Raw genomic sequence first — 25,643 nt, forward strand, 5'->3', positions numbered from 1 at the left:
ACTAGTTAGTCGGCTGCTAGACTTCAAGCTGGTACAAATGAAGACAGCTCAGTTGCACTGCCAACCTTTGAAAAACATGACTGATTTTTAAATGTTACTTATTTTAAAAGCCCTCTGTATCTATCACCTCCATACTTGCAGGGTCTCACAAACTTGCACAAACTTCAGCTTGTGTTTTTGTAAATTTTACGTCGACTGGAATCCACTCTGAGCCAACTCTTGCTTTTTTTAATGTGCAAGATAAATAGCTTGACTAGTACTCTTTAAAGGGGAATTGTAATATTGTGTTATCACAGTTGATTTCACATATTTTTGACAGGCCTCATCGCTACAGTACACATTCTATTCGAAGAGCCTCATATATACTTAACCATGTCCCTTAAAATAGTAAGTAAAAAAAATCCAAGACTATTAACCAATATTATCATGGCTATATCAGTATTACTGTATACACCATCCAATCAAAGTCTCTGCAAGTAAAACCAAAATACTAAACCACCTGATTCCCAAGCTTAAACGTGGAGAAAAGCGATCTTAACAAACTACCATTTGTTTTACACAACCATAGTGAGTGTGTTTAAATATGAATCATTACAACCCAGCCCATGTATCACAACTCCCAGGTTAGTTTGCCAAGTATTTTTAATAGCGCTCTCTCTCGAGCCTTGACAAGCAGTGAATCCACATTAGTAACAGTACAAGAAGGATAAAGATCGCTGATGTGTGTACTGTTAATGTTTGCCATACTTTACTCTAGATTTCATATCACAAATATTATGCACTTTAGTGACATTTTACATTTATTCAAATATTTACTGCTGATTCACCAGCAAATTAACTTAGTTATATCAGACTATACTTCTGTCCTAATTTTTGTTGTTTAAAGAATTAAAATTGTCTTTACATAAAATGTAAAGAAAAAATAGTAAAAGTTAAGAATGTATTTATCTTATCAACACATCATATCCCAAAGTATTATTATTTTGCGCCATAGTCAGTAATAAACAGACTGATATAACAGTACCACAGGCGATTAGCCACACCTCTGTATGGAGAGATGGACCTCCACCACCTCCCAACTTCAACTTGAGGCCTAGAGCCCTGCAGAAACTTAGGGACAACCCTGAGCTGAACTGTACAAGCCACATTCACAGTTCAGTGCCTGTTTATTTATTCCAAATCATGTCATCATTGCAATTATGAACGATGTTATCACATGCTTTACTCACTTATCGCAGGTCTAGCAAGTAGCTCACTAGTTCGTCAAATTAAAAATGTTTAGAGTTGCAAAGATTCTATTGTAGGTACTCACTAAAAACGGCCCAAAATTCAGTATCAGTGGTCCTGTTGTAAATAATGAGCAATGGGAAATCAGTGAAGTGTGGGGAGGAGCCGTACAGTTGTCGCAGTGAAACATTACTGCTAAATATCAGTAAATCTTGCCTGTTTACATTAAATTAAATGACATCTGAATGCCTTTCTGGCTTTGACTAAAGACATTGCACACTAATAGGGGGAACCCTGCCCTTATATTCGCCCTGCATACACATGAGAACATGGAGTACCCAGAGACACTCCAATGCACGTCTGCTTGGAGCATATCGAAGATTGGTAGAGTTACCCAGCAAACATTACATTACTAAAATAAGGAAGCCCTTTGGCACTTTCTTTAAATATATTACATTACTACAACTACCATGAGGTAGCCGAGCTAACGCTTAAGGTAATCAAGTTACTTTAAAACTTCAGCTCATTGTTTCAGGTTTTATTTTGATCTACCTGTGTAGCATGAACCAACCGGCTGGCTCTGGAAATACCACATGCAGAAATCCCTTCCACTTAACACTGTTCCCTCCACGAAAGGCCCGTTTACTAGTGTGTTGATGTGAGCTAACGTTAGCTATTAGCTTCACAGTTAGCTGTCGCTGGAACTGTCAAACTAATGCTAATGACGTTAGCGCAGATACAAGCGTGCTACTTACGTTTTCCTGCTGCTGTGCGATTGTAGATCCAATCCTGATTATCTGCTAAAATCTCAGCTTTCTGTGTGAAGACTCGTCTAGCTATATGCGGAGCTAACGTTAGCTTGCTAGCTGTGTTATGTTTCCTTATTTGACAAAAATAATGGAGATCGGCCTCAGATGAGCGGCGATAATTCCTTTCTCGGTGGTTCCCTGCTTGGATAGCGTTGGTTTTTACGCATGTTTGACGCCAATTGTGTCCTTCACAGTAAATGTAGACAATTCCGATCGTTCCCAAACAAACATGGACACTGAGAATTGGTTATATTATACAACACTGACAAATCTAGCACTTTCTTCCATTGAAAGGCCAGAGCTATCCTTCGACTTTGGGTGCTGAACAAGAGGAGGTGTTATTTTTGGCATCTGCTCGATGATTGGTTACAACGGCTAGGCAAAGCGTCGGTTAATTGGCTACTTCTTCCGTCAATTAGCTCTGCCCCTGTGCGATACTACATTCTCATTGGTGCGTTGCAAAGTTCTGCGATATGCCAGACCTTTGAGATGCACTACTAACTGTTACCGGCTTATGCCGACAGTACTTTAAATAGGCGGTGTCAGTCTTAAAATAGAAACTTTCAACTCCGCGTCCAAAGCTGCCCACTAATACTATAAATATATAAATATATTATATATAAAACAAAACAGAGCACAATTGAAATTATGCCATTTGCTTGTCTTTCATGGTTGAAAGTTGCCACACATGAGCCCGAGTGCCCCGGAGTCATTAAGAAGCGCAACTTAAATGAAGCGCAATATGGATGATTGAAGAGGTTCCAAGAGTCTCTAGTATATTCATACACACACAAACACACGCACGATCTAAATTATACCACGCATCTTCAATCAGGAGAAAATCTAATCCAATATAGAGGGTACAGTGTATAGTTGATTTCCCTGTCTGCAGCTACATCTGAATATAATGCAACACTAATCAGGTCTGGTAAAGGAAATACAAGGGCACCCATCTCCAGTGTGAACAAGCTCCTTCGACCACCTTAAAACGTTCGACCTCAGTTGTATGGCACTGAACAGAGTAATACTTTTATGTCCTTTGTAAAACTAAAATCAGTAATATTCATCAGCAGCTGGCTCTTAGTAACTCTACTTTTAGGACAGTGTATGAGCCCCCTGTTCTTTTCTTTCTAGTTTTCCGATTCCTGACTGTAGATGAAATAACCAGATTTATTAAGACCTCTAAACCTTCTACCTGTTACTTTGACCCACTTCCTACTTTTGGTTAAACCTTACATTTCTTCTCGCTATCCTTTAATAATGAGTATTATGCATTTCGTCTTGATGCATTCTCAATCATCCAGGTAAGTAAATCTCCAAAAGTTGATTCTGTTCATCTGGACGTAGCGTTTTCAGTGGGAGAAACGTTTCGTCTCTCATCCAAGTGACTTCTTCAGTCTCAGCTGACTGCAGGTTTCCCCAATCTTATAAACAGTACATTTGCATAATGACTGAAACCAGCCCACTGAAGGAACAATGGGCTGGGAGGTCAGTTCCTTCATCATAAATATGCAAATTCTCAATGTTGATCAATGGTCATGAGAATTTGAGAGTATTATGCATTCTTCCATAATCTTTGGGTTTGTTCCTCTAAAAACGCCGCGATAACACCATTTCTTAAAAAACCCAGAGCAGACTCTTTCAACCTAAATAATTACTGTGCCACTGCTAATTTCCCCTTTCTTTCAAAAAATCTCGAAAACGCTGCTGACGTGCAGGTTTGCTCTCACCCAGGGTAAATGAAGGGCGCCCTTACTCCTCGCAAATGGGCAATAGAAAACCCTTTGGTGCCTATGATATCCCCAAAATGTGCTGGCATGATGTCGGGGCAGCATGGGTACAAGCAACTTTTTTTTGCCAATGCCTGGCCGTTGCCCAGGCCGATGCTGCCCTGGGCAACAGCCCATGCTGCCCATAGCAAAAACCACCACTGCTCTCACCTTACTAACAATCATCCATTTGAACAATTTCAGTCAGATTTTTGACCACTTCACAGCACAGAGTGCTGTCAAAATTACAATTGGCCTTTAATACACTCTCTCATAATATTATTATAAAGAGATTAGAATCTGTTTGTACTGTTGGCATATAACATGCCTGGTTTAAATCTTATCTCTAAAATCATAATCAGTATGTACAGCTAAAAAGATTTTCAGATCACAAGCTTGCCCAGGTGTCTTAGGTGTTCCCCGGGGCTCTTTCTTAGGCCCCCTTCTATTTGTTATTTATCTTTTACGTTTAGGTCACATGTTTAGGAAATCTGGCATAGACCTTCATTCTTATGCTGATGACACCCAGCTCTATATCTGCATTAAGTCTAATTCAGTTTCTTCTTCTCTCATTGACTGCTTACCTGAAATTAAACTGACATATTTCCACTCGTGTAATATTAGTCAGCTACTCCCATCTCAGCTAAAAGAGATGGGAGTAGCGTGTATGTAACTAGAGCTTGTATGTGTTGTAGTTACATCTAGTATTGATTGTTAAGATTGTGTCTTCTTTGGCTTACCACACAAACTTCTCGGTAGACTTCACCTGGTTCAAAATATGGCTTACTGTAAAATACCACATTCATTTTAAGATTCTTCTTCTTACTTTCAAGTATCTCCAGGACTGCAAGTCCTCCTTCACTGGGAATCTCCTCTGTGAGCTTCCTCTTTTCCTCCTGCCTGACAGCTCCATATTCAGTATCATTTGTCTAATGTATCCATTATCCTTCATCTGTACATGTCCAAATTATCTCACCCTTATTTTTTTTTATGCTGATTGCCCTTACTGACACACCCTTGAAGGCATTTGTGACTCCTCTCAGGATCAAACTAGGAATATTTTGCTTGTTAAGCAACCAAAACCACTACACTATGGCTAGCCTTACAGCTGTGACAAAGCATTTATGCAGCCTAGTTAAAAAAAATAGCTTCCCCTTCAAAAGTGTCCTCATCAGTCTGCTACTGGACCTTCCTGTGTGAGCGCTTTGTGACTGTTGGGAGCACATTTAATAGGTTACCTGACCAATATTATGGCTTGCTGTGTGCAACAGACCATCCCAGAAGCTTGTGCTTCAGATTCTATGAACGCAGGTCTAGTGTGTTATTAGTCTCCTGCTTAGCCATAATTAGCTGATATGTGTGGCTCTGCATTGCACGGGAGATTGCTAACCAAGATAGCTAGTATTAGTTGATAAATTAGCACTTCACCATTTCATCTGCATAAAATAATTCTGTCTTCAAAAGAACAAAAGCAAAAACCAAAGAAACAAACAAACAAAACAACATGGTGGCCAAGTGCTAATTCTAAAGCTTGAAAATCCAGCCCCCAAACCCACTGGGTGCTATACCCATCTTTAATGCTGTCCATGGTCTATACGTAATTAAACTGATTGCCTATGACTTTATTGGTACTAGTTTACTTGCTTGCATTGGATTACCTGTTCTTTCTGCCCAAATATTGAGGAATATAGCTGTGCATGCTTTTTTGAATGCAGTCACAAAGTGACAAAAACACTCTACTCCACACAGCTGGGCAGTCATAACCTGACGTGTGGGTGTATGCTGGATTGAGATTTTGGAGAGATCCTAGATGCCAATTACAAAAAGGTGAGGAGGAACAGGGTCTCTGATGGAGTCTGATAATGTTTTTGTTCTGTTGTATCGGGGCTTATACTGGTAAGACTGTAAAAAAAGATGAGATTTAATTTATTTGAACAAGGATGTGCAAGGAAATGAAATGTAGGCTTGAGTGAATAAAACAGGGCTGAGGTGATTAAGGCAAAGACTTTAATATAAGTGCATGTATAAAGATGTTTAGTTATGGTGTATCAGTGAATCTGTGTTATGTGTGTGTGCGGTGGAGAGCTGGGGAAAGCAGGGCTTATCTGTTGTCATTTTGTGTTTCTCCCTCAGGATCAGACTTGTGTCTTATTAATGAAAAACTCATCAGATATCAGAACAGCTCCCCGAGGAACCGAGCACGGTTATGAGACACATGTCAGACCTCGTTTAAATACTGCAAGTGTGTGTGTGAGAGAGAGTGTGAGTCAAGAGGAGAGACTGCAGAGTGGTATTTAATTTTCCAAGATGAAGGATTATCACTGGCAGAATTTGATCATTCTGCTCTGATCTCAGGATATTCAATCACAGCTTATCCCAAATATTAAACTCTGTCTTTTGTCCCCTTTCCTCTCAATCCCTGCCACACACACACACACGCACACGCACACACACACACACACACACACACACACACACACACATGCTTGCACCACTCCAACTGCCAAGCCTCTCATTGAGTAAAGTGGCCCACTGAGCCTACTTTCAGGACGGTGCGGGTTATGTGATTGTTCAGCCACCTGCTGACCTCAGGGAATGGGTGAGTCAAGGGGAGGAAGGGAATGGGGGAGGCAGAGAGGGAAGGAAGGTTTTGAAGCCAGGCTTTAGTATCTTATGGAGGCGGCTAAGGAGAGTAAATTAAAAAAAAAAAACCTGTTACATCTAATCCGGAGTGCTGAGAACAAGTGGCACACACTCCTAAGTCTGATCCCTCATGTTTACATGGATCTGCATGAGCTTAAACACACGCAACATACACATGCCCCTCCCCAAATAATACACACGCATGCAAATGTTCTGTGATTGTGTCCCAGGCAAGAGGGAGGGAGCGAGGGAGGGAGGGAGGGAGCGAGGGAGGGGAGGTCCAAGGTCCCGATCTCCACTCTCATTTTCAGCCAGGGGATCTGCACCCAGGACATCTGGGTCACATCATTACTGCAATCTTCTGCTTGTTCATTCCCAGCTTTACGGGGGCTTAGAGCGGCAGACCTGCTGAGAAACACATGCACGTAAACACACAAGGATGGAGACGTGTGCACAGTGTGTGACAGTTGTGAACAGTGAAATAAAACAACGTCTTAAAAGGGATTAAGGTGATTGGGGTTGTGTTTGGTAACACGCAGATTTCAGGATGCGGTGAAAAGATTGATCAGCACACATTTGCTACAGATCAAAGCTTAGAGACATTTTCTCAAGCAGTTGCGTAGAAAATGTCATAAATATGCGTCAGTCAATATGTTTGTAAATACAAATTATGAGAAAAATTAACACTGGATTCTGCTGCAGTCATCAGTACTTTCATTTATTTATTTCACTTTTTAAAAAAAAATATGTTTAGAGGCGCATTAGAGCAGGGCAGTTTTGTGCAGCAATGTCGCCCTCTACCGGTGGGCAATGGTTTCACAGCAAACAGCACCTCCACGTGATAATCGACAGGAGGCAGTGTTGAACAATATTGTTGGGAGAACGGTAGGCTGAAGTTGCTTTTAGCTCCCTGGTCAAAAACATGTTTTACCTTGTTGTGGTTGTCTTCTGTGGCATGCAGATATTTCATGTTGATTATTATTGGGTTAAAATAGGAGGTTAATTTATGCAGTAACAGCATACATATTTTAAACTTTTTACCAGTGATAACCAGTGCTTATTTTGGTGTGGTTGTGTTGTATCATTTGCAACATATTCGCAGCGTTCATAAAGAAATCAAACAAAACAAAAATAACAGAAACTAGTTAACATGAAGAAAAGCATCTAAAGCATGCATAATAACTGTGCCTTTTCATTTTTTCATGTCTTTATGTGTTATGTAAATCACTTTGAATTGCCTAGTTATATAATCTGCTTTGCTTTGCGTTTGTGCAACACTTCTATTATTATTAGAGACTCTAAATAGAAAAGATGGATGTCTGCTCATGTTTTAATTATTTATTTATGTAAGCTTCCAGTTCAGTTTTGTATTGAGCGCTGTCCAATCTATACGGCAAGTATATGATATAGAAATAGCAAGGATATGCTCAATTCTAGCTATTTCTAGCAGGAAATTGAAATGCTAAATGTTATGCTTATACTGGGTTCCAGTTAAATATACACTTCTTAATCACATTAAGATAAGATAAGATAAGATGAGATAAGATAAGATAAGATAAGATAAGATAAGATAAGAAGAACTTTATTTATCCCGAGGGAAATTCTTTTGTCATACACATGCTCAATGCAGCAAGAGAGACAGAGGAACAGAGGAATAAGATATACAATATATACAATAGAATACTAGTATACAGTAATATACAGTAGGATAGTGCAAAATATAATATCAAATAACTTTAACAAGTAACAATATAACTATATCCTGAAAAATAAATAGTTTAGCTATCAGTGCAGGTGATTCTAAAAGTGGCATAGTATTGTGCAAATGAATAAAAGAGAGTAGCAGCATATGATGGGGAGATGAAGCAAACATTCGATGAAAAACTGTTGGGTGATATTGCACGGCCTGAATGGAAACAGAATAACTTTGTTATTAATCCTCAGGAAAATCACCCACAGAGCGAGGAAGAGTTGTACAGTCTTACTGCCACCGGCACAAAGGATTTTCTGTGGCGGTCAGTTCTGCATTTCGGGGAGGCGTGCATGGGGTGGGAGGGGTTGTCCATTATACAAAGAAGCTTTTTTAGCATTCTCCTTTCAGATGACACTGGTGGTCTTCATTAGGTAAGATCGCAGCAGTTGCATTTAATCGCAAGGCAGGAAGTATTAAAGATGCACTTTTAAAGCAAAGAAAGTGAAGATAAACGTGTAAAGAACAGCTGGAGGGTCGCTCGTGTCGACAGATAATCTCCAAATATCAGGCTGTAACTGTCGTCTACAGGTGAGGCTGAGACTAAAAACTCTGCTCCAGGTGAGGCTCGAACTCACAACCTCGGCATTGCTCTGCTGTATACTGTCATATAAGTACCGCGCGCTAACCGATTGCGCCACTGGAGCTTCGGCGGAAGGCCGCCAGGAAATCGGTTTAAGAAGGCGCAACTGCCCGGAAGAGGTGAGGAAACATGACTTTTAGTTAATTACGTTTTGCTTATCAAATAGTGCAAGCGCAGAATGTATGCAGACTGTATTAAAAGTTCATGGGACCCCGGTTGTCCGAGTCTAGAAGCGAAAAGATCCCAAATAGCCGACTCACGTGCTGCGTTCAGGGACCTGACACAAAGCTCGAAAAAACCTGCGGTAAACCTAAAAATAAGACAGGCAACAAAACGTGAGCAGCGGCACGCAGACGTGCGGTGACTTTTGAAGAAAGGTAAGCAGAGACACACACACACACTTTCCTCCACTATTTAACAGTTTAACAAGCAAATGCCCATACTGTACCGTACACAGCATGGATGTTTACACTTTTCTGAACCCCTATCCTTTCTGAGAAACTGTAATTAATTTTTTACTATCTACTGTGTGAACTATGAAAACGCCTCACTACACATAAAAACGTATTAATGGAAAATTGTGCATTACAGTACAACAACTGTTGTACAGCACAAAAAGTAAAACTACATTTTGTGTAGAAAAATGTTCCATATCAGTTTTAAATAGATTAATAATACTGCTCCATATGTTTAATGTTGAGCTCATATTAAATGCTTTATGTTCTGTTTAATATCCAGCATCATATTCTTTAAATCACATTTGTAGTGGATGTGCTGTGAGGGCCACATATCTATGAAAACAAAACAAAGCAATAAAGGAAAACATGCTGGAAGGAAAAGCTCTCCTTAAATAACACCAACAGCTTAAATAAATACATGAAAGACCAAGAAAAGAAAAAGCTTCTTCCTGGAACAAACTGCAAAGGAAATGGAGAGGAGGATCGAGATCCCTCAGACAGATCAAGACCACAGCATGCTGTCACAATCTTTTCAAAGAGGCAAAGAATACCAAGTATAGTGATGAAGGAAATGTTTCAGTCAGGACTCATGTCGGTTCTTCAGCATTAGCTAATGTTAAAGTATATGTATACACTGGTTTGATACTAATATATAAATATGACACTGCTTCGCATGCTGGCCACGTATTCACACCACAAAACAAAAATCTGCTCGCCCTCTCAGCATAGCTCAAGTTATTGTTAATGGGAGACAGACACATCTGTAGAATGAAGACAGCTGTCGTTTCCTATGAGTAAGAAACAAGCAGAGCTTTCAGTGACAATAGCTAACTGTGGCCACAAGATGACAGTAATACAAAGGATGACTCTTTATGAGATGAAAGCTTTACTTTATGGTTTGTCTATTTTTAGACTTGCCAAGGCAAGCACTGCCTTTCTTGCTTCATGTTAGTGTTTTAGAAAACCAGAAGTAGGCTCTATTAACACCTAAAAGCTTGACACTTTATTCTTTGAAAGTAAAAACGCAGATAGTTGTTTTAATCAATGTGTTTGCAAGGTTTTGAAAGCTGCACTTATATGCTTAAACAGCAAACCATAAATACATTTAATTAGCATGCTCCATTTTAATGAGTGAAAAGGGAAATCTGCAATTTCATTGTAGTCTTGAGCAGCATAAAGGAAATCATTCCCCTCTTATAATTATACCAGATACCAAACAATAAGCTGCAGCACTATAAAATGCATAAAGCAAAAGGTGAGGCTGAAAGAAAAAGAGGAAAATCAGGAGCAATTTAAGAAATATGAATGAGGAAAAACTCTTCACGGCACTGTGCAGGAGTAGTCCGATTACTTGATGCATTTTTTAAAAATGAGCTCACTGAGTGAAGAAAAACTTGCACCGCTGTGATAGCCATCTTTGGTCAAGTAGTCAATGCCCAGAGAAATTAAAGTTCTTGCTTGCTGCACTAAAACAGATTAAACTATAAAAAGAACCAGCGTGAAGGTAAATGTAAAGAAGGCTTCTGAACAGTAGATCCACAAGGAAATTGAATCTTTTAATGTGAGAGCAGTCTTCTCTCTGTACGATAGAGTTAAAAGTTTAGTTATCAAAATCCAAATTTCAGGCAATAAATAAAATTGAAACACCACAAATGAGTACAAGTCTTTTATTTTGTTGCAGACTCAACAATAGTCAGAGGACTAATACTTTAAGGTCAATTTGTTGCATTTGTTTGTGTCATTCTATAAATCCGCAGCCTGCATGTGTAAACGCTAGTAACATTTGGGCATATTGCCTCAAGCAGAGCATACATTACATGGACCCATTCCATCGTCAGACCCCGGCCTTGGTCTGGCTGTTGGCTGGCAGTGGCTTGCCCATGTGGATCCCCACTGTGAGGCCAGACTCTTTGCTGGCATATTTCTCTTTGACCTCAGGCTTCAGGAAACCCTTCTCCTTGTCAAAGTAATCCAAGGGAGCAAAGTACACAGTGGCTTCCCCACAGAGGTTTTGCAGTCGTGTGCGCCAGCCCTCCAGCATGGAGCTGCGAGATTCAGGAGAACCAGCAGCAGGATCCCAGAAGATCTGAGGGGCAAAAACCTGGAAGCCACAGTAGTTCAGGATCCCGTTCTGCACACAGGGAGGAGCAGCTGTTACCACATGACGGATCATTTAACGCTTGGCTCCGTTTATAGTGAGACCTCACCTGCAGTGGCCACAGTGTGACACTGATGTCACCATTGATGCCAGTGTCACTGTACACAGATTCAGGACAGTCAGTGGTGAAGGACAGCATGGCTTTCTTGTCCTGTACAGAGAGCAAGGAGTGAGCAAAGAGGGAGAGGACACAGCCTGAACACAGACATGTTGGTGGAGCTCTCACCTTGAAGATCCCCTCACTGTACCGCTTCTCCTGTGCGTAGGCAAAGCCCAACACCCGATCCATCCACCCCTTCATGATTGCAGGAACAGATGACCAGTACATGGGGAACTGGGAACACAGGCTTCATGGTCATTTTTAATGTCGACACCTGTTAGCTGACCACAAAGATACTTCCAGTCAGACACTACCTGAAAGATGACAAGGTCTGCCTCCTTGAGCTTCTCCTGCTCTTTTTTGATGTCATCTGCAAGTCGGCCCTCCTCTGATGCCAATTTGATCTCCTTTGCATAGCAGAAGTTCTCAGCATCCTTCACTCCACCTGCAAATAAAGCTAATGTTTACACCTGAAGCACAATCAAAGCATTGCTATACCTGCATGATATTTATATACCAGTGATGTCCTCAGTAGTAGCAGCAGCTTTGAACTTCATGGTGTACAGGTCAGACACCTCTACAGTGCAGCCTTGAGCAGTCAGAGATGCCACAGCAGCATCTTTGGCAGCAGCATTGAAAGAGGTAGGGCTCTCATGGGCATACACAATCAGCACTTTCTTGGCTACACCACCAAGAAAAAGAAAGAAAAAGAAGTTTTGATAAAATTCCAGTCAGATCACAAACCTTTCACTCTTCTTGTCAAAGACTATCAGCTGTGGCCAAACAGATTTCAGCAATTACCAGGAAGAAAAAGTCTTACCCATTCTCAAAACTGGCACACAACAGTAAGTGATGAGTTTTCTGACTAGCTGATGTAGTAACAAAAAAACCACTCATATTGAAGCAAAACACACCTGCTGCTTTTATACATACTTTGAGCACTACTTCACACAGGTGCTGTCAATCAGCAATCAGCCTCATGAGTCAGCCAGCTGGTACTGCGGGATTTTCTCTCAGGTTTCCCATTTTGTCTGGAAACTGGTGGGAGTAACTCTGAGATTAACTTAAACCTTCAGCCCAGTGTAAACACAAGATGAATATTTACTTCATATAATCATAATCATCTTAGTTTCACACACATCATTTTCCCATGGTGATTGTTGCCCAACTTGGCGAGCCAATGATTTGCCTTACGCCCTGCGGTCTGAGAACCTTTGGTATAAACTATACATAAGAACATAAAAGGTACACACACACACACACAGCCAAAATTCTCTGACTTTGGAAGAACGTCTATATCTCGATGGTTAATAGCTCGCATTGAAAATAAACAGAAACAAAAATACCAGAACAAACATACAGAGAGTTTCTTAATCTTTATGTTGAATGTTGTTTATTTTTAAAGATGCTATAAAGTCTGTTGGCATTTTCAGTGCGCTCAGCATTTATCTGTTCTCATCAGATAAGTATTAGCTCAAAGTTTATGCTCCAGGGGAGGCTTGAACTCACAACCTCGGCATAGCTCAGCCCAATACTGTCATATAAGTACCGCGCGCTAACCAATTGCGCTACTGGAGCACATGCACAAAGATTTTATTCCTTTCTCCCTTCATTCAACTGGTCTAATGGAAAAAAGGGGGGACAGTAACCACTTGCTCAGTCATTCATAGAAAGAATACTTTACACTATACTATATTGCCACAAATCTCACGCTTGTAGTCTATGTACTATATGTAGGATTCATGGATAGATCCATGCATTAATATATGTGGGAAATCAGTCTTTTTTTCTATACATCTATCTTACAAATGTTTTTTCAGTCTGTACACGTTTGTTTCAGATCATTTCTCTTTCCATCCATCCATCCATCCATCTTCATCCGCTTTATCCGGGGCCGGGTCGCGGGGGCAGCAGCCTAAGCAGAGAAGCCCAGACCTCCCTCTCCCCAGCCACCTCCTCTAGCTTATCCGGGGGAACACCAAGGCGTTCCCAGGCCAGCCGAGAGATATAATCTCTCCAGCGTGTCCTGGGTCTGCCCCGGGGCCTCCTCCCGGTGGGACATGCCCAGAACACCTCACCCAGGAGGCGCCCAGGAGGCATCCTTGTCAGATGCCCGAACCATCTCAACTGACTCCTTTCGATGTGGAGGAGCAGCGGCTCTACTCTGAGCCCTTCCCGGATGGCCGAACTTCTCACCCTATCTCTAAGGGAGAGGCCAGCCACCCTTCGGAGGAAGCTCATTTCTGCCGCTTGTATCCGCGATCTCGTTCTTTCGGTCACTACCCACAGCTCGTGGCCATAGGTGAGGGTAGGGACGTAGATCGACCGGTAAATTGAGAGCTTCGCTTTTACACTCAGCTCCCTCTTCACCATGACGGACCGGTGCAGCGTCCGCATCACTGCAGCCGCAGCACCAATCCGTCTGTCGATCTCCGGCTCCCTTCTCCCATCACTCGCGAACAAGACCCTGAGATACTTGAACTCTTCCACTTGGGGCAGGAACTCATCCCCGACCCGGAGTGGGCACTCCACCCTTTTCTGGCTGAGAACCATGGCCTCAGATTTGGAGGTGCTGATCCTCATTCCTGCTGCTTCACACTCGGCTGCGAACCGTTCCAGTGCAAGCTGGAGGCCATCACCCGATGAAGCCAACAGAACCACATCATCCGCAAAAAGCAGAGATGAGATTCTGAGGCCACCGAAGTGAAAGCCCTCCGCCACTTGGCTGCGCCTAGAAATCCTGTCCATAAAAATTATGAACAGAACCTTTTTTCATATTTCCTTTTATTCTTTAATTTTCGTAGTTTTTAGTGTATTTTACCTAATAGATATGGAACTAATGGATAAAGGATTTAACCATGTGGTAATAAAGGCTTTGTATCCCTGTATTTTACCCCTGTATCCTGAACTTCTATTTTACAAAACTAAAATAGATTAAAGAAAACTAAAGTCTGTGTGTACTTCTTTTCATGTAAATAAGTAAATGAAATGTGCTTTTCTGTTATACTGTTTCCTAATAATGTGTTAGCAGCAATTAACTATACTAATGGACCTAACGGCACGCGTTTCATTGCTATTCTCACTTCCTTGGCTCTAACTTTATAAAAAGTAGCTAAGTGAACGACATAAATGTTGATTAGCCTCCAGTATGATTACTTCGCTACCATCGCAAGAAAAGCCCATCATATTAATACTTCAGTGTTTTTAACACTAACCTTTGACAGATTTAATTACAGTATTGATGCGAGTCAAGCAGAACCTTGGTAGCCATAACAATGATTGGTCAAATCCTGGTAGGTGGTTGGCTTCTGTAGTTCTTGGTAGTGGAAAAGCATATGATTCCTTATTTACCAAGAATTAGCCAAAGATACTGACTGAATTCATTTCCCTCCACAATTCCAGCAGTGGTGCTGCCAGAATAGAGAGACAGTACAGGGAAGTGGCAATAAAGTGTTCCCATGTAAACCATTAAGCTGAGAACACCATCTATAATGTGATGTGTTCTCAGCTTAATGTAGTGAGCTGGATGGATCAAGCTGTCACTCGCATGCTAATGTGGAGAAGCTAACCAAATTCACCATGCATTGCAGCAGTTTGTGTGCAGTTCCAAGTTACCATTGCCAGCTCACATTTCTAGTGGGCAACAAAGCCCCAAGTGTCAATTTGGTCAGTGTTGGATAATGACACCAGTCTTGAAAGCCTACAGAGACAAGTATGTACCATTTTCTAGGTGGTTGAACTGTATGAAACCCAAGTGGTGCATTTAAAACTCATTGCTCAAACTGAAGTTACAATAAAGCAGCCTTTTTATTGCAGCACACATTTTAAGACCAAGACATTACATGGATCTATTCCATCATCAGACCCCAGCCTTGGTCTGGCTGTTGGCTGGCAGTGGCTTGCCCATGTGGATCCCCACTGTGAGGCCACATTCTCTGCTGGCATATTTCTCTTTGACCTCAGGCTTCAGGAAACCCTTCTTCTTGTCAAAGTAGTCCAAGGGAGCAAAGTACACAGGTGCTTCCCCACAGAGGTTTTGCAGTCGTGTGCGCCAGCCCTCCAGCATGGAGCTGCGAGATTCAGGAGAACCAGCAGCAGGATCCCAGAAGATCTGAGGGGCAAAAACCTGGAAACCACAGTAGTTCAGGATCCCGTTCTGCACACAGGGAGGAGCAGCTATTACCACATGAAGGATCATTTAATGCTTGGCTCTGTTTATAGTGAGACCTCACCTGCAGTGGCCACAGTGTGACGTTGATGTCACCATTGATGCCAGTGTCACTGTACACAGATTCAGGACAGTCAGTGGTGAAGGACAGCATGGCTTTCTTGTCCTGTACAGAGAGCAAGGAGTGAGCAAAGAGGGAGAGGACACAGCCTGAACACAGACATGTTGGTGGAGCTCTCACCTTGAAGATCCCCTCACTGTACCGCTTCTCCTGTGCGTAGGCAAAGCCCAACACCCGATCCATCCACCCCTTCATGATTGCAGGAACAGATGACCAGTACATGGGGAACTGGGAACACAGGTTTAATGTCATTTTGATGTTGACACCTGTTAGCTGACCACAAAGATACTTCCAGTTAGACACTACCTGAAAGATGACAAGGTCTGCCTCCTTGAGCTTCTCCTGCTCTTTTTTGATGTCATCTGCAAGTCGGCCCTCCTCTGATGCCAATTTGATCTCTTTTGCGTAGCAGAAGTTCTCAGCATCCTTCACTCCACCTGCAAATAAAGCTAATGTTTACATCTGAAGCACAATCAAAGCATTGCTATACCTGCATGATATTTGTATACCAGTGATGTCCTCAGTAGTAGCAGCAGCTTTGAACTTCATGGCGTACAGGTCAGACACCTCTACAGTGCAGCCTTGAGCAGTCAGAACTGCCACAGCAGCATCTTTGGCAGCAGCATTGAAAGAGGTAGGGCTCTCATGGGCATACACAATCAGCACTTTCTTGGCTGCAAAGCCAAAGAATAAAAAAAACAAAACATAAAGTTCCATTCAGCACAGAAACCTTTCACTCTTCTTGTCAAAGATTATCAGCTTTGGCCAAACAAGTGTTAGCAATTACCAGGAAGGAAAAAGTCTTACCCATTCTCAAAACTGGTGCACAACAGTAAATGATGAGTTTTCTGTCTAACTAGTATAACAACAGAAAAGGTGCCCATACTGGAGCAAAACACACCTGCTGCTTTTATACACACTTCGAGCACTACTTCACACAGGTGCTGTCAATCAGCAATAAACCTCAAGAGTCAGCCAGCTGCTACTGCGGCATTTTCTCTCAGACCAGTTGGTGGCGGTAATGCTCTATTCTGCTGTTTGCCAACTGCCAATAAACCGTATAAAGAAGTAGAATTTCTCTCAGGCTTCCCATTTTGTATGGAAACTGGTGGAAGTAACTCTGAGATTAACTTAAACCTTCAGCCCAGTTTAAACACAAGATGAATATATACCTCATATAATCATAATCATCTTAGTTTCACACACATCATTTTCCCATGGTGATTGTTGCCCAACTTGGCGAACCAATGATTTGCCTTACGCCCTGCGGTCTGAGGACAAAAAAGGTACACACACACACACACACACACACACACACACACACACACACACACACACACACACACACACACACACACATACAGCCGAAAATCTGACTTTGAAGGAAAAACTATATCTCGATGGTTAATAGCTCGCATTGGTCGACAAAAAAGAAGCAGAACAAACACAGAGAGGTATAATTCTGGGTTTCTTAATCTCTATTTTGAATGTTGCTCGTTTTTAAAGATGCTATAAAGTCTGTTGGCATTTTTAGTGTGCTCAGCATTTATCTGTTTTCATCAGATAAACATTAACTCAAAGTTTATGCTCCAGGTGAGGCTTGAACTCACAACCTCGGCATAGCTCAGCCCAATACTGTCATATAAGTACCGTGCGCTAACCAATTGCGCCACTGGAGCACATGCACAAAGATTTTATTCCTTTCTCCCTTCATTCAACTGGTCTAAGGGAAAAACCGGGAAACACAAACAGCTTGGTCAGTCACTCATAGGACAAACGCTTTACACTATACTAAATTGCCACAAATCTCACGCTTGTAGTCTATGTACTATATATAGGATTAATCGATAGATGCATTGTAACAGCAGTCTGGCGAGGGAGGAGCGGTTAGCAGGTCCAGCGGGCATGTGGTGTGGAGGTTAGCCGGATAACTCGGAGCCAGTCAGTTAAACAGACCTTTATTTGACGTTAGCAACATAAGACCATACAAGCCAGGTCTCCACGGCTCTACCCTGTCCGTACATACATGCGCGGGGACCGGTAGTCGCCAGCGCCAGCCCGTTACAACGGTAAGGTTTCTCTGAACAGCGACATGATCAGCATGTAACGGCCACCGCTATACTCCCATACCCACTAGGGGACTCCCCCAACTACAATAATAGTAGGGCAACCCCCCCCCCCTCCAGTGGTGCTATACTACAATAAGTGTTGTCACAGCATGCATTAATATATGTGGGAAATCAGTCTTTTTTTCTATACATATATCTTACAAATGTTTTTTTTTTCAGTCTCTGCACATTTGTTTCAGATCATTTCTGTTTCCCTTTTTTCATATTTCACTTTTATTCTTTAATTGTCATAGTTTTTAATTGCATTTTACTATGAGATATTGAACTAACTGATAAAGAATTCAAGCATGTGGCAACAAAGTCTTTGTATCTCTGTATTCTACCACTATACCATGAACTTCCATTTAGCAAAACTAAATTAAATGAACGAAAGTTGAAGTCTGCGTCTACATCTTTTCATATAAATGAGCTTTGCCTCAAATAAAATTTGCCTCTCTGTTATATTATTTCCCAGTAATGTTTTAGAAGCAGTTAACTGTACTATTTGATCGACTTTCATGCATTAAAATGAGCTATTCTGACATCCTTGGCTCTTACTTTTTAAAAAGTAGCTAAGTGAACTACATATAAATGTTGATTAGCCTTCAGTACAGTTAGCTTGCTGCCACTGCAGGAAAAGTCCATCGTTTCAATACTTCTCAATGTTTTTATACTATAAACTTTGACAGACTTCATTACAATATTGATGCCAATCAGGATCTATTTGGGGAGCAAATCCTTGTAGCATACTTGGTAGCAATAACAATGATTGGTCAAATCCTGGTAGGTGCAGCGAGAGGTGATTGGCTTCTACAGTTCTTGGTAGTGGAGGAGCACATGACTGGCTAAATGTTGGTTGAATTTGGTACAAAGCAAAACTATTGGCTCTCACATGATGGATTTGCTTGACCAACCGGTGGCAGGGAGCAGCTCAGAGGTTAGATTCATGAACTGAAGTACTTAGGACATCTTCTCTATTGTGTTGCAAGTACAGGTCCTTCTCAAAAAATTAGCATATTGTGATAAAGTTCATTATTTTCTGTAATGTACTGATAAACATTAGACTTTCATATATTTTAGATTCATTACACACAACTGAAGTAGTTCAAGTCTTTCATTGTTTTAATATTGATGATTTTGGCATACATAACTCATGAAAACCCAAAATTCCTGTCTCAAAAAATTAGCATATCATGAAAAGGTTCTCTAAACGAGCTATTAACCTAACCATCTGAATCAATGAATTAACTCTAAACACCTGCAAAAGATTCCTGAGGCTTTTAAAAACTCCCAGCCTGGTTCATTACTCAAAACCGCAATCATGGGTAAGACTGCCGACCTGACTGCTGTCCAGAAGGCCATCATTGACACCCTCAAGCAAGAGGGTAAGACACAGAAAGAAATTTCTGAACGAATACGCTGTTCCCACAGTGCTGTATCAAGGCACCTCAGTGGGAAGTCTGTGGGAAGGAAAAAGTGTGGCAGAAAACGCTACACAACAAGAAGAGGTGACCGGACCCTGAGGAAGATTGTGGAGAAGAACCGATTCCAGACCTTGGGGGACCTGCGGAAGAAGTGGACTGAGTCTGGAGTATAAACATCCAGAGCCACCGTGTACAGGCGTGTGCAGGAAATGGGCTACAGGTGCCGCATTCCCCTGGTCAAGCCACTTTTGAACCAGAAACAGCGGCAGAAGCGCCTGACCTGGGCTACAGAGAAGCAGCACTGGACTGTTGCTCAGTGGTCCAAAGTACTTTTTTCCGATGAAAGCAATTTTGCATGTCATTCGGAAATCAAGGTGCCAGAGTCTGGAGGAAGATGGGGAGAGGGAAATGCCAAAATGCCTGAAGTCCAGTGTCAAGTACCCACAGTCAGTGATGGTCTGGGGTGCCATGTCAGCTGCCGGTGTTGGTCCACTGTGTTTTATCAAGGGCAGGGTCAATGCAGCTAGCTATCAGGAGATTTTGGAGCACTTCATGCTTCCATCTGCTGAAAAGCTTTATGGAGATGAAGATTTCATTTTTCAGCACGACCTGGCACCTGCTCACAGTGCCAAAACCACTGGTAAATGGTTTACTGACCATGGTATTACTGTGCTCAATTGGCCTGCCAACTCTCCTGACCTGAACCCCATAGAGAATCTGTGGGATATTGTGAAGAGAAAGTTGAGAGACGCAAGACCCAACACTCTGGATGAGCTTAAGGCCTCTATCGAAGCATCCTGGGCCTCCGTAACACCTCAGCAGTGCCACAGGCTGATTGCCTCCATGCCACGCTGCATTGAAGCAGTCATTTCTGCAAAAGGGTTCCCGACCAAGTATTGAGTGCATAACTGAACATAATTATTTGAAGGTTGACTTTTTTTGTATTAAAAACACTTCTTTTATTGGTCGGATGAAATATGCTAATTTTTTTTCATGAGTTATGTATGCCAAAATCATCAATATTAAAACAATGAAAGGCTTGAACTACTTCAGTTGTGTGTAATGAATCTAAAATATATGAAAGTAATGTTTATCAGTACATTACAGGAAATAATGAACTTTATCACAATATGCTAATTTTTTGAGAAAGACCTGTATTTTTATAACCAGTGCTCAGTAGCTTAAAGACTTAAAGACGTTCAGCGTTGGGTATAACGCTTAAAAATGCAACATGTTCCTGTAATGATCTTAGTTTCTGCAGTTATGAAAAATAACACTGTACTAAATTAAATAAACAGTTGTGTTGTTAAATTATGAAAGTTTGTCAGTTATTTGCTTGCCAGGTGAATAGAAATGGTGAAAAGCCTTCAGTACAAATATTGGAAAAGGACAAACAAAATCTTCAAATATTAAACATGCTTTACTCTTCCTGTGCACTGGCACCACAGTCAGCTGACTTCCGTTCATGTGTGGGAGGAGGAAAATAGTGGAAGAGCCCATAGTGGCAATAGACATTTTTACCTCACAAAATTGCAAGAGTGCAATGGTAAAGTGTAAACTGCATCTAGGACAGAAAGAACACATGCTGCAGAAAGTGTGGTCTTAAAGGTGCGTTCATGCAAAACCCAGCCAAAGCCTAGAGTACAGGCAGTGAGGCGCAATAGGGCTTGCAGTCATGTGATCTACAGCAGCAGTCAGGTGTCAGTCTTGCTTTCAACCTTGGTGTGCGGTCATCCCCCCCCCCCCCAAACACCTGTGTGTTCTTATTAGAGTAAGAATTTGCATTAGCATGTGGAACCATAGCCAGCCAGCCAGCAGTTCCCCATCACATTTAAAGTCATACTTGACTGGATCCTATAGGGACTTAGAACCATCATTACATTCTGGTAGTATACATCATGTTGTAGAGGGATAACATGTATGAAACCCAAGTGGTGCATTTATCACTCATTGCTCAAAGTTTGAATAAAGCAGGCTTTATTTTAAGACCAAGACATTACATGGACCCACTCCATCGTCAGACCCCGGCCTTGGTCTGGCTGTTGGCTGGCAGTGGCTTGCCCATGTGGATCCCCACTGTGAGGCCAGACTCTTTGCTGGCATATTTCTCTTTGACCTCAGGCTTCAGGAAACCCTTCTCCTTGTCAAAGTAGTCCAAGGGAGCAAAGTACACAGTTGCTTCCCCACAGAGGTTTTGCAGTCGTGTGCGCCAGCCCTCCAGCATGGAGCTGCGAGAGTCAGGAGAACCAGCAGCAGGATCCCAGAAGATCTGAGGGGCAAAAACCTGGAAGCCACAGTAGTTCAGGATCCCGTTCTGCACACAGGGAGGAGCAGCTGTTACCACATGACAGATCATTTAATGCTTGGCTCTGTTTATAGTGAGACCTCACCTGCAGTGGCCACAGTGTGACGTTGATGTCACCATTGATGCCAGTGTCACTGTACACAGATTCAGGACAGTCAGTGGTGAAGGACAGCATGGCTTTCTTGTCCTGTACAGAGAGCAAGGAGTGAGCAAAGAGGGAGAGGACACAGCCTGAACACAGACATGTTGGTGGAGCTCTCACCTTGAAGATCCCCTCACTGTACCGCTTCTCCTGTGCGTAGGCAAAGCCCAACACCCGATCCATCCACCCCTTCATGATTGCAGGAACAGATGACCAGTACATGGGGAACTGTGAACACAGGTTTAATGGTCACTTTGATGTGATGAGAGCCTTTAGTACCAGAGATTGCTGCTGCAACAATGTGAATTTCCTAAAGTAGACAAGGAAGGAATAAAATAAGCTGTATACTTAAGAACCATACAATGTAGAAGATATTTCTTCTACATTGTATAGTGTATCCAATTCAGATATAAATATATGTACATCTACATGCAAATTACAATACTACAGTATTCTGGTAGCATCAGAACTGAATCTTTCACAGTGTAGTGGTTGATGTTAATAGAATAAAATATGTGCAGAACCTAGTGTGTGCTCATGTGGTGTGTTTTGAAATGTACATTCACTGCTGATGTGGACACCCTTCAGCCGATCAAAGACACTTCCAGTCAGACACTACCTGAAAGATGACAAGGTCTGCCTCCTTCAGCTTCTCCTGCTCTTTCTTGATGTCATCTGCAAGTCGGCCCTCCTCCGATGCCAATTTGATCTCCTTTGCATAGCAGAAGTTCTCAGCATCCTTCACTCCACCTGCAATTAAAGCCAGTGTTTACATTTGAGAGCAATCAAAGCATTGCTATACCTGCATGATATTCATGTACCAGTGATGTCCTCAGTAGTAGCAGCAGCTTTGAACTTCATGGCGTACAGGTCAGACACCTCTACAGTGCAGCCTTGAGCAGTCAGAACTGCCACAGCAGCATCTTTGGCAGCAGCATTGAAAGAGGCAGGGCTCTCATGGGCATACACAATCAGCACTTTCTTGGCTGCAAAGCCAAAAATAAAGATTTGATAGAGTTCCAGTCACATCACAAACATTTCACATTGATTGCCAAAGGAAACAGCCTAAACAGAAACCAAACACTTTCACAACCAGAGACCAAACAAGTTTCAGCAGTTACCAGGAAGAAAACCTCTTACCCATTCTCAAAATTGGTGCACAACTGTAACTGATGAGTTTTCTGTCTAGCTGATGTAGGAACAGGAAAAAAAAAATACTCATACTGAAACAAAACCCAGTCTGCTGCTTTTATACACACTTCGAGCACTACTTCACACAGGTGCTGTCAATCAGCAATCAGGGTCATGAGTTAGCCAGCTGCTACTGAGGGATTTTCACTCAGGTTTCCTATTTATTACTAAAACTGGAAAATATTTTAGTGGGAGTAACACTCAGACTAAATTGAATGTTCATCCCAGTTGAAACACAGCATAAATGTATAACAGTTCATTATATTCATTCTGTTTTTTTTTATTTCCTCTTATAAATAATATTCACCTTGGTTTCTCTCCATCATCTCCTGTGATGATTGGTGTCCAACTTGGACCAATGTTGGATGTTTGACCAAGTCCTGCAGTCTTAGAACCACTGATATAAACTATACAAGAGGACACACACACACACAATAATGCTTTATTATTAAATCATTATTAGGAACGTTTATAATAATTTCTAATGGTGTTCTACAGTGCCATCATGTGGTCATGGTTTAAGTCATCATAATGCTTATGAAGCCAGACAGTGTTTTATATCTTATTCTGAAAATAAAGAGGTGGGTTTTAAGAAAGAAGTTTTTATGTTATAAATAGATGGCAAAATTTCTATAAAATAGTGTTTAGAACTGGCATACTCTGTGTAAGTAGTCTGTTTTATTGGATTCTCATTGTATATTTAAGGAGCATGCCATCCATTACACTGAGAATCAGGATTTAATTATACAATTTGCCAGTTAATTTTGTAATCGGTGCAGTTTCAGTGCTTCAGCAGGTAAATATGAAAGTCCAGAGGTGCCACTGAAATGTTATGAATATACCAAAGAAAGAAACTGAGAAGAAAAGCTAAATGAAAAAGGACAGTAAGTATTTTGCTTGAGAATCGCATTTTACATATTACTTGTTATTTATGAATTTTCATCCATTTGCATTGTATAGTTACTAATGGAATCATTTGTTATTTCTATTTCACTTTCCCCCCCAGAAAACTGATTCTGTTCATCTGGATGTTGCGTTTTTAGTGGGAGAAGCATTTTGTCAATCATCCATGTGAGTTCATCAGTCTGCTGATTTTCCAACCTTATGAACACATTTTTGCACAATGACAGAAAACACCACTACTTACTAGCAACTAGCCAAGAGCTCAGTCAGTTTAAGTATGAATATGCAAATTGTCATGGCCATATTCAAGAGTATATTTCACAGCGAGATGGTGAATATCTGCAACCACAGGATCCCCCCTTGGTTACTTTTGCCTTCAATGGCCCCCTTGACTCCTCACTGAAGGTTATGCAAGAAAAAGATACTTTCTTTGAAGAAAGTACACAAATTCACTTTATAATAGGTATTTGAATACATGACATTTGTTGTCTCTTAAAGAAAACAGGTTAAGGAGATATTTCTTTCCCCTTTAGGTAAACATTAATTTCAAGAACCTGCTCCAGGTGAGGCTTGAACTCACAACCTCGGCATAGCTCATCCCAATACTGTCATATAAGTACCACGCGCTAACCGATTGCGCCACTGGAGCACATGCACAAAGCTTTGATTCCTTTCTCCCTTCATTCAATAGGAAGCCAATGTAGTGAAGCCAGAACTGCAGTGATGCGGTCAAATTTCCTTCAACCAGTTAAAAAACGTACCGCCGCAATTTCCACTAATTGCAAGCGTGACAGGGTGCCCAACCCAACCCCAATTAAAAGGGAATTGCAATAGTCCAAACGTGAGGTGATAAAAGCATGAATAACAGTTTCCAAATTGTGTTTGGAAAGGAAAGGCTTGACCTTCGATAGGCGTCTGAGGTGATAAAAAGCCGATTTTACCACCCCATTTACATGACCATCAAAGGAATTTATAGTATTATATAAAACACGGGGGTTGTGTGAGTTGGCCGAAATAAGTTGAGAAAGATAGGCATGTTTATCGGCTTTAACCACCTTCTGATAACTTTTCCAACTACTTTTTAAGGTTTCCAGACAGACATGCAGCCTGTCTTTTTTCCACTGTCTTTCACATCTCCTACATTGTTTTCTAATTTCTCGGGTGAAATCAGTTAGCCAAAACCTCGTCTTGGACTTACATTGTCTTAGTCTCAATGGGGCAACAACATCCAGCTCATATTTACAAGCAAAATCAAAGTACAGAAGTAAGTCATTTGAGGTAGGCAACTCCGAAGAATATGACATGAGATTGTCAAACAATATAAAACTGTTTGGCAGTATCAGAGCGAAGGGCACGATAATATCGAACAGGCACAGCCCAATTTGCAATGGCGTTAAGAGAAGCAATATCAAATAAAATAGGCATATGGTCGGAAAAAAACGCATCTTCAAAACATACATTGCACACAGATAGATCATAAGATAAAACCAAGTCCAGCGTGTGTCCACGTTCTTAAGTGGCACCATTTACAGATTGGACAAAATTAAAAGACTTTACTAAGTCCAGGTATTATTAAACACCGTGAACTAATGGTTTGAAGCACTAGAAGAAAGGGTGTACCCTGCCTCTTTTTTTCATCTTGTTTAAGTCATCACAATTAAAACACCTTATAGTTGTTTATAACTCAGCATACTAAAAACACAGAAGTGAGTTTTAATAAAGAAAGATTTTAGGTAATATTGAATGGCAAAATGTCTATTTTGTAGTACTTATATTGAGTATAC

General features: G+C 41.4%; 4 protein-coding genes and 4 non-coding genes across 9 annotated transcripts in view; all 8 read right to left on the reverse strand.

Annotated features, from left to right (window-relative positions):
* ppm1bb (protein phosphatase, Mg2+/Mn2+ dependent, 1Bb) overlaps positions 1-2,363 on the reverse strand; it is a 31,590-nt gene extending 29,227 nt beyond the window's left edge. For both annotated transcript variants that reach the window (XM_063482784.1, XM_063482785.1), the window contains exon 1: positions 1,983-2,363. The gene's annotated coding sequence lies outside the window, so the exon portion shown is untranslated. The remainder of the gene's footprint in view (positions 1-1,982) is intronic.
* A 6,388-nt stretch (positions 2,364-8,751) lies between these two features.
* Positions 8,752-8,845, reverse strand: trnai-uau (transfer RNA isoleucine (anticodon UAU)). The gene is made up of 2 exons: positions 8,808-8,845; positions 8,752-8,787 (listed from the first exon to the last, which is right to left on the reverse strand). It is a non-coding gene; the product is annotated as a tRNA-Ile (tRNA).
* A 2,228-nt stretch (positions 8,846-11,073) lies between these two features.
* LOC134633487 (ribosyldihydronicotinamide dehydrogenase [quinone]-like) lies at positions 11,074-12,321 on the reverse strand. The gene is made up of 6 exons (XM_063482321.1): positions 12,318-12,321; positions 12,015-12,179; positions 11,812-11,942; positions 11,624-11,731; positions 11,447-11,548; positions 11,074-11,370 (listed from the first exon to the last, which is right to left on the reverse strand). Exons 1-6 carry the CDS (start codon positions 12,319-12,321, stop codon positions 11,074-11,076), a joined length of 807 nt encoding a protein of 268 aa, XP_063338391.1.
* Positions 12,322-12,981: 660 nt separating this feature from the next.
* trnai-uau (transfer RNA isoleucine (anticodon UAU)) lies at positions 12,982-13,075 on the reverse strand. Its single transcript has 2 exons — positions 13,038-13,075; positions 12,982-13,017 (listed from the first exon to the last, which is right to left on the reverse strand). It is a non-coding gene; the product is annotated as a tRNA-Ile (tRNA).
* A 2,281-nt stretch (positions 13,076-15,356) lies between these two features.
* Positions 15,357-16,597, reverse strand: LOC134633489 (NAD(P)H dehydrogenase [quinone] 1-like). Its single transcript, XM_063482322.1, has 6 exons — positions 16,594-16,597; positions 16,296-16,460; positions 16,093-16,223; positions 15,907-16,014; positions 15,730-15,831; positions 15,357-15,653 (listed from the first exon to the last, which is right to left on the reverse strand). Exons 1-6 carry the CDS (start codon positions 16,595-16,597, stop codon positions 15,357-15,359), a joined length of 807 nt encoding a protein of 268 aa, XP_063338392.1.
* A 774-nt stretch (positions 16,598-17,371) lies between these two features.
* On the reverse strand, positions 17,372-17,465 carry trnai-uau (transfer RNA isoleucine (anticodon UAU)). Its single transcript has 2 exons — positions 17,428-17,465; positions 17,372-17,407 (listed from the first exon to the last, which is right to left on the reverse strand). It is a non-coding gene; the product is annotated as a tRNA-Ile (tRNA).
* Positions 17,466-21,335: 3,870 nt separating this feature from the next.
* Positions 21,336-22,909, reverse strand: LOC134633490 (NAD(P)H dehydrogenase [quinone] 1-like). The gene is made up of 6 exons (XM_063482323.1): positions 22,906-22,909; positions 22,587-22,751; positions 22,385-22,515; positions 21,886-21,993; positions 21,709-21,810; positions 21,336-21,632 (listed from the first exon to the last, which is right to left on the reverse strand). The coding sequence occupies exons 1-6, from the start codon at positions 22,907-22,909 to the stop codon at positions 21,336-21,338; spliced, it is 807 nt and encodes a 268-aa protein (XP_063338393.1).
* Positions 22,910-24,414: 1,505 nt separating this feature from the next.
* trnai-uau (transfer RNA isoleucine (anticodon UAU)) lies at positions 24,415-24,508 on the reverse strand. The gene is made up of 2 exons: positions 24,471-24,508; positions 24,415-24,450 (listed from the first exon to the last, which is right to left on the reverse strand). It is a non-coding gene; the product is annotated as a tRNA-Ile (tRNA).
* Between the last annotated feature and the right edge of the window lie 1,135 nt (positions 24,509-25,643).

The sequence above is a fragment of the Pelmatolapia mariae genome, linkage group LG8 (assembly GCF_036321145.2).
Source record: "Pelmatolapia mariae isolate MD_Pm_ZW linkage group LG8, Pm_UMD_F_2, whole genome shotgun sequence".
In the NCBI taxonomy this organism is placed as follows: domain Eukaryota; kingdom Metazoa; phylum Chordata; class Actinopteri; order Cichliformes; family Cichlidae; genus Pelmatolapia; species Pelmatolapia mariae.